Source organism: Pteropus alecto, unplaced genomic scaffold (assembly GCF_000325575.1).
Source record: "Pteropus alecto unplaced genomic scaffold, ASM32557v1 scaffold24, whole genome shotgun sequence".
In the NCBI taxonomy this organism is placed as follows: Eukaryota; Metazoa; Chordata; class Mammalia; order Chiroptera; family Pteropodidae; genus Pteropus; species Pteropus alecto.
The window spans coordinates 8470317-8486537 of NW_006439192.1; the positions used below are offsets into that span (position 1 = coordinate 8470317).

General features: G+C 38.5%; 1 protein-coding gene across 8 annotated transcripts in view; it reads right to left on the reverse strand.

Annotated features, from left to right (window-relative positions):
- Window positions 1-15347, reverse strand: part of NRG1 (neuregulin 1) — a 198979-nt gene extending 183632 nt beyond the window's left edge. For 2 of the 8 annotated variants that reach the window (XM_015592842.2, XM_006916326.3), the window contains exon 1: window positions 14703-15347. In XM_015592842.2, the coding sequence (XP_015448328.1) occupies window positions 14703-14802 (100 nt within the window). In that variant the 5' untranslated portion in view covers window positions 14803-15347. The remainder of the gene's footprint in view (window positions 1-14702) is intronic. The other 6 variants (XM_025049885.1, XM_015592843.2, XM_015592840.2 and 3 more) reach the window with 3 other exon arrangements.
- Between the last annotated feature and the right edge of the window lie 874 nt (window positions 15348-16221).

The window sequence follows — 16221 nt, forward strand, 5'->3', positions numbered from 1 at the left end:
TAAATCTTTGACTGAAATTTAAAAAAAAATTATGTTTCTATGTGTAGGACCAGGTGATTTTGATGTTAAAAACGCAATCAAAATTTTTTTATACACTCACAATAACAATCACAGCAGCTTAATTTGCTTCACCTAAAAAGCAATCTGCTGCTTTTCTAATAAAATACTTGCTTTATCAAAAGGAGAATAAATAAATTTGGAAATCTCAGTAGTGGAAAGTTTAAGTGGTATTCTTTTAATGAATAGCTTGATGAAAATTTAGAGTTACTACAGAGAAAAATATATGATATTGTAAATTAATGTAATATGATGATCCTTCTGTTAAGATGATCAAGAAGGTTAGAAAACTTCAAAATTTTAGTGCAGGAGATAAAATTTCTGGAAAATAAACAGAGCCTGCATCAAAAAATAAAAGGAAATACGTTATCTTGAAATTGAGAATGAAGAAAACCCAAAATTAAATCTAAAGGACATAAACCGCTGAAAAAAATTATACAACTGCCACCCTGAACAGTGCCCTGAACTGCCATCCTGAACAGTGCCCTGCCCACACTAGCATATTCGTGCTCCTTCACCTTGGCTCCTGCTTCTCTCTTCCTCCAAAGAGATGACTGCTTATTTCTCTCTCTCTCTCTCTCTCTCTCTCTCTCTCCTAACGCAAATTGAACTACCACTCTAGAAATCTAATAATGGACTAGGAGGCCTTTGATCTCTAGGTCCCTGGGTCAAAGATAATTCAGGTTGTTAGTGATAAAATGTCACTGTGATCAGTGACTGGTCAGTGGCTCACAGATGCAAATGAGTGACTTGGTGGTCTCATAGCCAGCTGTCAAGGCACAAGTGTTCATGACTCTTTTGTATGCACATCATTCTTCTGCAAACAGCATTCAGAAAGCCCACAGAGATCTTTCTTGTTATTGGGGCCTCTTGCAGTAAGGTGTCAGTGCTAGTAATGTTTCAAAGCATAGAGACAGCTCAGCTCCAGACCATATATGAATACTCCACCCCTCTCTCACACACACACATTACCTTCCTCTTCCATGTTATAACATTAGAATTACTTACATTAATGGTCATCTTCTCAGTCAATATTCATTGACCCTACTTGGGTACAAGATACCATAACAAGAAACACATAGATATAAAAGGTTGGTTGATTTAAACGTACTGCAACCCTCAAAATAATTAAAACCATATCAATGATGTATGCCAAGCTGCTATTTGATGGAGTAGAAATCCATCTCTCTTATCTGAAAGCATAATAACACTCAAAGCACTATAAAACTTGAATTCACACAGAGTGCCAATCTTAGATTTGAAAGTGTAGCATTATAGTAATTAAAATCCCTACCCTGAAATCCAGGTACCTGGGCTCTAGTGCTTGAACCGATGCTCTTGTAGGACCTTGTGTTTTTCTTCATCTAAAAAGACGTGATTTGAGCACATGACCTTTAAGATAACCTTTTCCATTCCAACATTCTATGATTTTTCCTAGGACTAATGTGGTTGTTTTTAAGAGCTAGCTCTAATATTTTAGGCAGCTCTAATATTAAGATTATTTTCATTATTTACCAGGAACAACTGTTATTTATGTAACATACTCTTAACATGGCAACCATATGTTCCAAGCAATGATCTAAGTATTTACAAATATTAATTCCTTAAACTTCATCAGGGTAGTTTCTTAACTGCCTCTATGTACTTAAGAGAAAATAGAACAAAAACATTTTAGGATTAGCAAGAATTGCATATTAAGCAAACCTATAATTCCTGTTCATTAGTCTGAATAATGAAGTAGATTATTACTTACTGAGAGCTTTAAGATAAATTGTACAAATTTAAATCAGAAAAATAATGAATGGTAAATTTAGGAACACATCCATGAATGGCTGGCACTGGTGATTTGCATTCATCCTGCAATTCTGAAGTAACAAAATAACTAAATGGTAACTGATAGTAGCATAATAACTCAACTGCCACCCAGAAACTCTCATAACCCATTGTTTTAAGCAAATTAGCAATATCCTCTCCTTCATTCAATTACTGAATAAGTTAAGAGCAACGTCTATGCTCCCAGGACTGTGCTGGCCCCTGGTGACACGATAACCACAAGGCAGACAATGCCTCGTGGAGTTAACAGTGTAAAGATGTGAAAAGCTAGAACGTTCATCTATAACCACTCACTTAAAACTTCCTCTGGGTGAGGACAAAATTAAAATATACAAATGACACAATAAAGTGCTCAAAATAGAACTGAGATTGTGTTGACCTCTGTCCTGCAAACAAACAAAAACAGGATAAATAAATTAAAAATAAATAAATAAAATATTGAAGACGATAAAATATTCAGATAAATAAAATATTCAAAGTATGTTTTCTGTGTTATAGAAAATAAGATGATAGAATATAAAACCTATTTATTGACACATTTGTTGATGTCCTCACAGTTATACAGCTCAGCATTTATACTATCTCCCGAAATATTATTTAAAAGACTAACAATCACAAAAGCAATTCTATAAAAAAGTAAATCTATCTGAGCATTTAAAATGTAACTCTAGTCAATTTTAAGTATAATTATTTGTTAATACTTTTTAAAAGTAATTGAATGGAAAGTCTGCGCCCAAAGAAAACATAACTACATGTTCGGGCAATGTGTAAATTTAATACTTAGAATCCTGCATACATATATCAATATGCAATCATTTCCCATTTCTTATTTCCTCAAGTGGCCAGAAATAGAGTGGCTTTTTCCATGAAACTATCGGTCATTACTTAAAGAAGAGGCTTTTAGTTACAAATGTACCATGAAACATGGCAATTCTAAGGATGTCCGTTATCCGCTTAATTTGTCAAGGGAGTTTTCAATAAAGCACTGCTGTATTCATAATCACAAACTAGATACTTAAAAGTTCCGAGTAGGGAATACTTTTTATATTTTATAGTGAGTCAACATACTAATACTAGCAAAACATTGTGCACCTTCCAAAGGGTTATTTCTATTTGTGAGTTAATGTGAGACTTGTAATACCGCTGAGGGATGAATAAATTGTTCTCTAGATACAGTTGTGACTTATCTTGCTCAAGAGCAAGAGCATTATTCAGGAGCTGTGCAGTCTGGCCACCGATGAGCTTCACAGAAATAGATCCTAAAAGGGCATCTGCGTTAAGGTCAGCAGTACCTTTATAAAAATCTCATATCTAAATGACAAAAAAGAGTAATCAGATCTTTTACAGCTGCTGTCTCTCTTGGAATCCTGTGATGTCAGAGGCGGAGGAGCCGTGACATTTTCCCAAAGAGGCACACATAGCAGCAGGTCCCCATAAGACAGTTGCCACTATGCTTCTAGCTACAGGGAGCTTTAGTCCCATACTGGTGCGCTCAGGGCAAAGCAGCAAGATGGCTGTGTCCTGCCTTCCCATCAAGACTTCAAGAAGTAGAAGGAAATAAGCCTCCCTTCAGTGGAGGGGGCAAGGGAGAGCTGAAACATGTCTTTACCTTACAGAGTGTGTCTATAGTCACCAAATTCAGATGCAGGGCTTTCACTGAGTTTTTTAACTTCTGTGACTATATGTTCTGTAACCAGTAGCATATCGTAAGTGGTGACATTTTTTTTTCCCTCTGTGCATGGTCCAATTTAGAGGCTCTCTTGGTAGGAGTCTCATGTAGATTTGATCTCAGAGGACAATGAATCAGCAGAGGTTTCAGGGGCTATACTCTCTGTCCTGTGTTAGTTTCTGTTAATTCCTGGGAATAGACAATAAATAACCTGTCTCATCTGCCTTTCTGAAGTGGATCACAGTCCTTTTTGAAGGGGTGTAAATAATACACACAACCTTTAAAACGCTAATGTTGCTTTCCAAATATCGAACTACATAAAACAACTATTTCTATTGACATTTTTCTTTCCTGTCAGGTTAAAGGCAACTGAGAACACACAATATAATCAACATGTGAAAAATCAAAAACAAAAAACAATCCTTAAAACTTAAGTTTCCATTTCTCTTGATTTAATATATGGAAAATTATGTATTTCATTTTCCATTCAACTCGGTATTCAAATAATTGTTTTTCTCTTGATAAACCCACCAGCTCATTTCCATAACTTCTGTATGTATAACTCTTTCTCAAAATAGATAATGCATGCGCAGTTCCTTCCTTTGCCTCCCAGGGGAGATTCTAAGTATACAGCAAGGTGACCTCGCTAAACCAAATTATAATCACAATTATTTTCTTTATTCAAACTAATCCTTCTGGGAGCAATATAGCAGCCTTCAATATTTTTCTCAGAAATAAGTGACAATAATTTTCAATATTACTGCCATTATAACTGTTTATAAAAATCTACCTCTTCATGGGCTTCAAGGCAGACTCCCTTTTATTTATTTAAAAACAATTTAAAGTGGAGAATTTAGGGAATACTACAATTCTAAACAATGAAATATTGTGCTTAGCTCTGTTGGCAGAGAAGCAATAGCACATCAAAGGAATATAAAATCAGGTTTCATGCATACACACAAAATAATGTCTACTTAATATACAAATAAAAAATTTTGTCAGACAATGAAACCACTATTCTTCACTACACAACTGAAGCACATTCCAATTAAATCAATTCATGAACTACAATTATTTATCCTTGTAGTTCAGGAAACAAAATAGCCAACAAATATATATACAAAATAATTCTCACTCATTTATCAGTATCTATATGCAAAGTACTCTACTAGCCGCTATAATACAAAGTTACTTTGACCATCAAGATACCCAGAGCTAAAGAATGAAACAGTTACAACTAAAGAACAACTGGCATGCATTTTAGAAGATTAAGTGTGTGTGTACACGTGTGTATGTGTGTGTTATTGAAAATAAAAGTGCATATAACCTGTTATTGTGCCAACTGATTAAAACATCGCCACTAGTATTCCTCCATTCTCCAAAAATAATCTTAACTATAGGTCAAAGTTCAAGCTAAAACCTCAGGTTAAAAATCTCCAGTTGATCTTTTTATGGATGTGTTACACATTTGGCATCCAACTCTCACCAATGATCCAAAGCTATAGAATCTCTTCCAAATAACTATTTGATGGTTATTATGAACATGATAGTCACCTGTGTAGAAGACCAGGTGAAAAGATGTATAGTATTTATTTATGAAGTTATCGCCTGAGGGACTAAAATGCAGACAACATTGATGTAGACATACATAAAGAGAAGATACCATTAGATGACAAACACTGAAAAAATTCTTAGATTTTTAGTAATATTTAAACCCAATAAAACCAATCATTCCATCTTGCTTTGTAATCAGCACAATAAAAACACTAATCCTCAGAACAACCACATGAATTGCAAAATATTATTTTTGCAATGTATGCATGTGGACACTGAGGCTTAAAGAGTCTTTGTCACCGTCATAGTTATGCTAGTAGGAGGTGGAAGAGCCAAGGCTCACACAGTGCAACCAGAGGACGGAGCCAGAGCGTCGCCTCTCAACCACTTCTCTGAGCTAACTGAAACCAGCACTTCCCTACCTTGGCACAAACCCGGCAGTCGCTAAGCTGGCTCGCCATTCAAGTGTCCCCAAAACCTCAACTTGGTGCAGCTCAAAGTCAAATTTTTCATGCTGATATAGAATTGCGCTATATTCAAATACAATAATTCAGATTTGGTCTGCTCGTTCAGAAAGAACAGAGCTGATTTTTCTTTTTAGTGACCACATTCAGAAAACGAACTTTTATTTTTAAGGTGAATAGGCCAGATTTGGGGAGAAAGCAACATACTGCTCAGTTCTAGAATACCACTGAAAGTCAAGGTATTGCTGGTTTGATGTCAAGAGTGAGGATACACCCAGGAAGGCTCGTGCCTTTTTGTGGGATTTTGTTTCATCCCATCCCTTGTGGAATAGGTAGATACAGATTCGAAATGCCACCCACGCTTTGTACTTCCTCCACTCCAGTAGGTTTGGAGAGGAGCAAAAATACTCTAGCATAAATACCATTCAAACTTAGAGTCATCAGAATAATGATTTAAAATGTTCATTTGGGTTTCACTGAACTGCTGATGACACAGGTGTACATTTTAGTCTCAGATCGACTCTAACTGAGGTCACAAATGGATATGATGTTGTCCTCCATTCAAAAAAGTCTTCCTACTATATGCTCAGATATTACATGAATATATATAAAAAAAACCACAAAACAGTCATTTCATTTAAACATGTATAACCCTTAAAATAGTATAAACTCATAAGAGGAAAGTAAATTTTCCAAGGTTTGGGCAGGGGACAGGAGAGAAGACGAAGGTCCATAAATTTTTTTTTTCATATATACTAACTCATGTTAAACATATTTCAAGTGTTCACATTGTAGACACACTGTAGGCACTATAGTGTGCTGTGTCCGAAATGGCCTCCCTTATCCTGCAGCCTACTTTACATCAACTACAATTAGAGCAGGTTACAACACTAGCTGTCCTACAATATAGCATAAAGTCCAAGGATTAAGATGGGGAGAGGGAAGAAGAGACATTCAGGGACAACTAGAAACTTTTTAAAGTCCCGATAAATTTAAAAATAGAAAGAACATTAGATCCCCAAAGTCTATATTTCTAAACATTAAATAGCAACATATGTATTTATATCTGTATAAAAGAAAGTTCTCTTGTCATGAACATTAATTAGTCTTCTTCTAAATACCTGTTGACCATCTCCTTCATTTTTTTCTTCTTCGATTTTTGGATGCATTTCTTATCAGCTCACACGTATAGGTGGTTTCCTATCATTATACTACAAATAAAATTCTTAATAAATGACATACTACACAGCTAAGATCTGAAATTCTAAGTTGTAAAACTTCAGAGCTGTTATATTATGTTATATTATGCATATTCCTATGCATAATTAATGTTGAAATTTTGCTTTACATAGGGCTAAAATATATGTATATTTTTAAATCATAAAATATGTTGGAATTCTGACTTTCTATTTTGAAGCAGTTATATATAAGACATTCAGTATTCAAAAACATTTCACTATATTTATAAATGTTTTTGCTCTGAAAAAATATCATTCCAAAATGGAATTTAGACATTTCTTTTAAAGATGGGTTTTAGATTCATTATGGAATAGCTAAAGAGACTGCCATATTCTTTAAAAATGCAATTTGTCTCTACACTTGTGAGATTATGTGCAAAACAGATGAGTTACAATCATATGTACAAACATATACACTTTAAAAAACTGACTTTATCTAAATTTTAACCTTATTTATAAAGTAATATTCAAAATGAGATGCATTTTCACTTGACAATAAAATTCACACTTATTAATACTACTAGGAAAATTGAATGAATGTAGTACTGTGAAACTGAGAAAAGATTTTTTAAAACATTACTCCATAAAATAAAGCTAGGATTACTTACCAATTACCAATATTTCCTACCCGAATCTCTGCAGAAATATGGTGGGTGAGACAAAGCATGATAACAGTTTGCTACTTTGTCCAATAAAAATAAAAGTTATGTATTGTGGTACAAATGTAACACTTTTCTCTCCAAGGGAAAATGCTAGTTGCCATGGCACTCTAATTTTATGCTGAATTCATTTTATATGGATATCTTACGACCTAATCTATTTATTGGAGAAAATGTCCCCAGCTCAATGATTTCCTAGTTCACATTCCTTTTATATACCACTTTAACCTCATTTAATTACCAAAACTTATAAAAATGTTTTCAAAATTGTCATTACTACATCATTTAAAATAACATGTAAAGCATAAAGTCAAAGTACTAAACAGTCCAAATATGAGATTAAACTATACGACATTGACAATATTCAGTCATGTATGCCCTAAAAACTGACAATTTCATATGGTTCAATCTAATAAAACATTCCCTAACTCTCACATCATTGAAACTGAAATTCAATAGCTGCGCAAAGAAGCCAGCTGCCTGCCTATTGAAGCTGTTAAATAAAAGGTTTGGGACACTGTGGCAGAGCAAAGTGTACTTACTGCCCATCAATAATACCTTTCCTGGACCAAAACAATGTGAACTTTATTGCACTTTCCAAAGAGAAAGGAAGTAATATAATGGAAGTAACTCCTGATGAAGATGACAAGCACAGAGTGGAATAAATCATGAGCAAACGCATAGGCTACATGACAGTATTACAATATTAGCTCGTGATCCAAAAGAATTAATCATTCAAACCCATTTTCAAAAACATGTAATCAATCAAATTTGGATTCTTAAACATTTTAGCCAGAGGTTGAGGATATAGTGTGAAGAACTGAACACAAACGTGTTCAGTAAAGATCCTTTGTTCAATTTTCATGCGTTCACATATACCTTTGCAATGCCATAGTGGAACTTAAATGTAACAAAATCTCTTTGTGGGTACTGCCTGAACATATTTAAAAGAAATTGCCGTAAGAGGCAACTGAAAGGTGCTTATAAGATGCTCAGTTCTCTGGGGGACAGGTGCTGGTTAAAGTTAATCTCACAAATGTCCCCTTTCAAGTTGATAACCACATCATCGTCATCATAATATTTCAGAATGTCCTGATTCAGAATTCTGAGTGAATTTGGGCTGTTTGATCAAGCTAGAAAACAAACTCCTGTTGAGGCAGCTAACTCGTGAAATCCGGACTCCCTTCTTCTCCATAGATTGCCCAGAATATCAAGAAACTTAAGAGAAAAGGAGTCACTTTGGGGAATAGCAGTGCTATGCTCTTGGAGCACCCTCTGGAGGCCAGAGAAAGGTGACACTTGTGAAGACGAAGAAGAGAAATCTGATCATCTCTGGCCTGCAGAGGCAGAACTGCACAGATCTCACTTGAGTTGGACTCAAAAATGCACCTGTTCAATCTTAATCGAAGTCACACAAGAAACATGCATAATTAATTTACAGTTTAAAAATGCAAAATAAATCTAATAACATTCTCGAACAATTGTTTCTTAATTAAAAAGAAGAAATGTACTGATTAGTGTATTTTCGACCTACATTCTGAATTCTTCGGGGAATTTATTGCGGAGGCATCTTTTAGTATTTAAAAGAAAAGGGATATGCAAACATAATATATTCACTAACAAAATATCAGCAGGGTTATACAGGATATTATTGTCAAATTTTTAAAAGTAGCCGGTTTTATGCTTATTAAAACTGAGAATAAATTGTCTCTTTTTTACAAACACCTTACTTTTTTAAAGCAACAAACACTGACATCTATTGGCATTTTGGTAGCTTTCCTTCTTTTAATCTATAAAAACTCATGCAAGTGTGCACGCACACACACACACACGTGCAGATAGATGTGTAAGATTAGGGCAAATCCAAAGCATCACTTGTTCTGTTGGGGAAATTTCATTTTATGTACCTAATAGCATATTTAGCAGATATTATTCTCCTCTGGATAAGAAAAATCCATTTTTAAGCTAATACTATCTGATTTAATTTTTTGTATTTTCAGCTTGTCAAAAGGAGAGCTCTAGTGTTAACAAATATTAGAAGTCCATTTGTTTGCTTCTTTGAGAAAATAAAATCACTCACCTGAAATATTGACACTTGCTTTATTTTATTCTGTAATAGCAAAACACGATAAACTCTCAGTACCGTTAAAGCAGAATTGAATGCGTTACTTAGAGAAAGTTAATAAAACACTGATTTGGTAAGAATGCTAATAAATCACTGATTTGGTAAGTACTTTAAACACTACTTATAGTTATTCTAGTGAGAAGGGGAGGAAAGAAAATAGTAAGAAATGTGGATTTATTATATTCATTATTTTGTTTAGATTTAGAAACACCTGCACTCAATTCTATGAACCTCACTGGCACTATAGAGTTACACTTGATAAAAAAGATAACAAAGAGCATATTAATACACACTTTCCTTTTTAAGTGCTGCAATTTGTACTAGTCCCAAAAGAGAAGATTATGAATTCTATATAATAAAGTGAGGTTTAAGCATCAACTCTTTGGTTTTGCTAGAAAAGGAGTCATGTTTCAAAATCTTTTCATAGCTTGAGATCTCAACATTTTTCTGCCAGAGATAAAATTATGTTGCACCTCACTCTACTTTCAATATTTAGACTAAATTCAGGACTGTTTTCATTACACATATATGCAGTTATGGTATTTGACATACTTATCCACTTTTCTTTATATTTACAGGTAGTAGATATTAATATTTATACTCACTCTAATCTAAGGCCAGCTTTGGATTGTTTTTTTTTACCATAAAAGGTAAATTTTGAAAACTATATCAAATATCTTTGCAAAGACACAATTTGTTTCTAAAGTAATTTTATAAACAGAGCTAACATTTATTGGGCACTTATGACATGGTAGGCAATGTTCAGAATGCTTCCATGGATCATCTCACTTCAGCCCCATAATAACTTCATGATAATATTACTATTCCAGTTTTACAAATAAGGAAACTCGGGCATGGAGAGAGATTAAGTAACTCTCTCATAACTATACAGCAGCAGAACTAGGGTTTAAACCCAGGATGTGTGGTTGTAGAGCTAAGTACTAGGCATCCTCTGTTGACTACCTAACAGTGGGGCATTTTCCTTCCTAGGACAGATGATAAAATACACAAAGCGTGTCAACTATAGTTGTATAATTGAAAAAAAAAAAATGCATTCACCATAGCCCTTTTTTATGAAGGTTACATAATATTTCAGTTACTTTATCTATAACACAGAGGATAATTAAACTAAAAATATAAGATATTATTATAAAGAAGAATATTATTATAAAGAAGAATCAAGATAACATACATAATTGAGGAAGAGGAAGATACCTTTTTCAGATAACAAAAGAAGATGCAGCAAATAGAAGGAAAATTTATTTTCTAATTAAAAAATAAAAAGCATAAACTCAAAAAATACACAAAGCATCTGTTATATTGTCTGAAACACAGTAAGATATATGATAAATAATAGTTCCTTTGTTAATAAATATGAAAGTGTCCAGCATAGTGCCTGGCATGTAGTAAGGAGGTCACTGGTCTCACATTGGTTCAATATTTTCTGATTACATATATATTTTCCCCTCATTCTTCCAATCAGTATCATTTTATCATTTTGCAGATATGAGAATAATATCCCAAGTTGTTCCCACTCTTTCTGTTTCAAATTCTTCAAAATAAATTCTATTTCATTCTGTAAACACTACTTAATGTTTTCAATAATTACATAAAGTAAGTGGTTATAAGGAACCGGGTAGAAACAGATCATTGGACATTCCTCCTGTTCTGTAAACATACGCTGCCCTGTTAAAGACAGGGCACTTCATACCCAAGAATGTTTACAAGCACTTCAGCCCAGGGAGCCACTTAGTTAACGAAACAGGTGGGTGATGACATCAGGGGAGCACAGGGCCTTGCTTCAACCAGTTTGGGATACCAAGTTTCTCAATTCTTCCACCACTTGTATTCACAAATGCCCCTCTGCCAGGATTGAATGGAGATCCAATAGTTCTAGAACTGGGCTAGGCTAGATAATCTATTTGTTCCAGGTCATTTAAAAGAGAGAGGGGTGGGGAAAAAAAAATCCTTCTCATTTAATGAAAGAAAAACTTAAGTTAGCAAAGATTTATAAAGTAAGCTTAGAACCAAACATCAAAAAAAAAAAAAGCCCTGGTTTTATAATTCAGGCTTCACTAGGAAGCCTGTTGAGCTGAATCAGTATGAAGAGCCTGGAATATGGGAGGTCTGGCACCTAGGAGGCCCTGGATGTTACAGGGCCCTTGGTACATGGACACGTGTTATAAAGCCCAGGATTATGCCGAGGTTGCTTATTTTAAGCAAAGAAGAGGAATCGATGACTCCAAGGGCTTGGGACTTATTAGAGCCATTATTACAGAATAGATAATTCTGCTGAACATCTGCAGCCCTAATAGTTTGCAATCTAATATTCAGTTAATTGTATAAAAATGTGGATATTATGAAACATAGCCATATATGTATCACATATCAGTCACACATGGCACATGAAAGTTAAAGAAGCCTTTTCCCCTGAAAATTTCCCTCCAACAGATGTGTTTATGCTTCTGTATATAATACAGCACACTGCGGGGCTAAGAGGCTAAGTTCCCTCACATTATCTCTCCTGTCTGTCGTGAAGTAATGTAACATCCAAAGAGAAGCTCGGCTCTTGCATGTGTATCATCTAAGGCATAAAGTTTCAGGGCTGTTTTAAGAAAGGGGTGAAATTTGGGTTAAAGGTCACTAATACAGGAGCTATTCAGGAGATGGGTGTCCAGGTAAGTTCTAAATTGGGCTGGCACAGCAAGTGGCAAAACAACAGTTATAGCATCTAGAGGTCATTCCTTGGAGGATACCTAAGAACTAAAAAGTACGAAAAAGGTTGAAAAAGAGGTGTGGGTTTCTCCCACAAACCATTATGGCTATCCATTATTCATTCTCCTAAGAGTACACTGGCCCTTATCATTATAAGGAAAATAACAAGAGAAACATTGATTTCAGAACAATACTATTTAATGCCCTGTGCTTTTATATAAAGCTGCTTTCAAGTCGACCTTTTTTTTTCTTTTTCTTTTTGAATCAAATGAAGCATATTCTTATATGGTTTATATGGTTTAACAAACACGGGGGGCCCTGGACGGGATAAAAGACTCCTCCCCAAGAATTACGACCTCATAGAAAAGAGGGATGAATATACTGAAGACTAAGCTAGAGCCAAGTTTGCCCCAATTTTTCCAAGAAGATAGTAGAGAGAATGTCACTTAAAGAAAATGCCAATCTGTCTGGTTTAGACGGAATCACGGTTGTGGGACTGGAAAGCAGAATGAGAGCCACCAACAAAGCTCTCAAAGGGAACATCAGGTAGTCACAACACAGCTGCCTACCTAGTAGATAAGATCTGCAAGGTACAGAAATGCCTGCTCGCCTTGAGTCTCTCTCATTAAACTACCTGCTTATCTGCAACGTCTGTGTTAAGGCATTGCTGCTGTGAACTCTTGACAAATGCAAACCTGTTACCTGAAAGAGATGCTACTTCAAACCAGTGCCCCCTCCTTAAATCATCAGACCACCTACAGAGTACCATAGAAACTTCTGAAGGCAGAGTATTCATGGAAGGACAGGAGGGCCCCATGTGGCCTGGGCCCCATAAATAACTCTTTACAACTTTACAGTTTTGGTTAGGTCTAAGGTCTCTTTAATTTACCATGATGGCCTTCTAAAAGACAACAGAGAAATTCACGTAAAGAGGTTGTTAATTCAGCTCTCCACTTTGTACCTTGTTGAATAAAATGCTATACGGTATCTTCGAAACATAAAGTAAAGGAAAATTTCAGTACACTCCCATGAGGACTAAAGAAAGGTAATTAAGGTGAATTTGATCAGCAGTATCTTATCATAGAAGCATGCCCAGGAACAGTCAGTGGCCAAACAATTACCCTCTGTTCAATTTCTGTTTTGCTCAAAATCTGCTTAAGATCTTTGCCAACAAGCCAGGTTCTAAAATACTATCAGTGATGCCAATAAGAGGACTAGGCAAATTTTGTTTTCTTCCTTCAAGGAACCAGCAAATACTTTTGCTTATCCTCTTCAGCCACAGTATTACCAAGCGCTATTCAATTAATTCTTTAGAAGTGCTGTCTAAAAAGTGTTGGGGGATGCTTTAAGTGACTTATGGCAGAAAAAAAAAAAAACACAAAAAACAAAAAACAAAAAAACAAAAAAACAGCCCTTTATTTGTCTCCTTCCTCTTGTATTTTAAGCATTTTCTTCAATCACTTATAAACTCTGAGACATCTACTTTGTCCAAGACAATGTCTCAAGAATCAACTCTTCTTAGAGAAATCTAAGGTGAAACTGTCATTCATGTTCGTGTTGATTATCAAATACAATAACTGTCTCTAAAAAGCTTCAACTGCCATTTCATTAAATTATAGAACCAGTAAACAACTGGGTTCGAGAATTCTGATAAACTTTTGCTTTTTGGCATTTCTTGGAAACATGAACGTTATTTATTAAGAAGTTTCTAAAAAAGAGAACTGCTAACCCGAAAGTTTGAGAACTCATTTGGAACAGATCTGATTCCCGGCATTGGGCTAGATTTTATCTGTTTTGCTGACCTATAGGAACCTCTCTTAGCTGATCATAGTTCCAATACCGCAGATTGCATCAGAGTGAATTTACGCACACACCGCGACCCTACACCGCCCGCCCTTCTGCCCAAAACACCGATGCGCAACCGCTTATGCCGCCTCTCTCTCACCGCCCGGTTCTTGCGAGCCAGGCACACGGAGGGGAGACCCATTCCCGCTTCTCTCGCTAGAGGGCAGGCGGGGCCCGTGCAAAGCCCTCCTGGCGCCGGACAAGCGCGCACCAGCCTCTGCTCCTGCACACCGGGTCCGGCTCCCGGGCTGGGCTCAGTCGAGGCGCTGGTAAAAGGCCGTGCCAGGGAGCGCTGCGCGTCCCGGACCCTTGGAAGGCGCGGAGCCGGGCTCCCGCCCTTCGCCTTGCACGCGGAGAGCAGGCGCCCCAGTGAGGCTGGGCGCCCAGGTGAGGGGCGGCCCCACGGAGGGCGAGAACGGCCCGGTTCCGCGGACGCCCGGGAACCGGGCCAGGTGCCCGGAGCGCAGGGCGCGGGCGGGCGAGAGGGAAGCGACAGCGCTGGAGGAGGAGGATGGCGGAGCCCCGGCGGCGCGGCGCACTCACCTGGGCTCGGGCCGCCCGCCTCGGGTGCGGGCTTCTTGCCGGAGCCTCGATCCTTCTTCTTCCCCTTCCCCTTGCCTCTGCCTTCTTTGCGCTCGGACATCTCGCCGAAGAAGTGCACGCTCTGCGCGGACGGCTCCGGACGAAGACGACGCGCGACAAGTTTGGTCCGAGGGTTTAGGAAAAGTTTGTCCCTCTAGGGGGAGAGAAACGGGGCTGCGGCGCTCGCGAGGCGCGGGGGCGTCTCCTGTCGCCTGCGGGGAGCGGCTCGGACGCGGTGTGCGGTCCGGGCCACCTGGGACTAGCGGTCGCTCAGTAAAGCGGTCGCCCTTGCTCTCGGGGCTGCTCCTGTCGCCCAAAGAAGTCCTTGGTTCCCGCCGCGCTGGGTCCCGCCGCTGTCGGCTCCTGTCCTGCCCTCTGTCCGAAGCGCTTGCAGCTCGAGGAGGGAGAGGCGTTCACCGTCCTGCCCGCGCTCTCATCACCCAGGCAGCCACCGCGGCTCTGCGACTTACTGCCCTCCGTGCGAGCCCAGAGTTCCGACAAGTTTTGGGGAACTCCTCGTCGGCTCTTTTTCAATTGCCCCACAGCCACCCACCTCCCGCCCGCAGGTTGGAGGCTGGCGCCTCCTTCTCACCCTCCCCTTGCCTCGCCCCCTCCCTCTTCCCCACCACACCCCCACCCCGAGGCGCGGACACGCCACCGGGAGGAGCCTGGGCTCGGCGCTCCCGGCGCAGCCCCTTTCACTCCCGAGCCCGGCCCGGCAGGCGGGCGGGGGGCGGCGGCGCGCCGAGTGGCCGCAGGGAACCCCCGACAGGGGTCGCTGGAACCTGCGCGGAGACGCCTCAGTCACCGCTGCAGCGGGAACCGAACCGAGCGGCCCTGGAGAATGAAGGACCGAGGAAGAGACCCAGGGGCTCGCGCTCCTGTCTCTCCTCGCTCTCTCCCGAAACCAGGCAGCGCCCAGAAGGGCTAGTGTGTTTCCTTTAATGCGGAGAAATGTTGGAGAAAAAAGTTTGTGACTTCGATACCTGTCCCCCAAATAAAGGTTCTGGAACTCGGGAAGGAGAGAAACGTTTGGTGTTTCCCCAGGAGAGTTTGGGGTTCATTCTTTTCTTTAGTGAAAATCCCACACGCACATAGGGCAAAGATGAACTCTGAGTGGAAGGGACTTTGAATGTCCTGGGTTCACAGGGAGGCTCAGTGAACCTTTGGGGGGAGGGGATGGTGTCAGATCGCAGCATCCTCGTAGATGTGCTCCTTGAATGTATATGTATGTTCTGCTTTCGAGGGTTCAACAATGTGCCTGTCAGAATTCTCATCTTTAGCTCTTCCTAAAATAAATGATAACCTGACTTCTTCAAAGGCGGTGATGTGCTCCTTGAATGTATATGTATGTTCTGCTTTCGAGGGTTCAACAATGTGCCTGTCAGAATTCTCATCTTTAGCTCTTCCTAAAATAAATAATAACCTGACCTCTTCAAAGGGCGTGTCCTAAACTATCTCTCACTACAACTTAATTCCA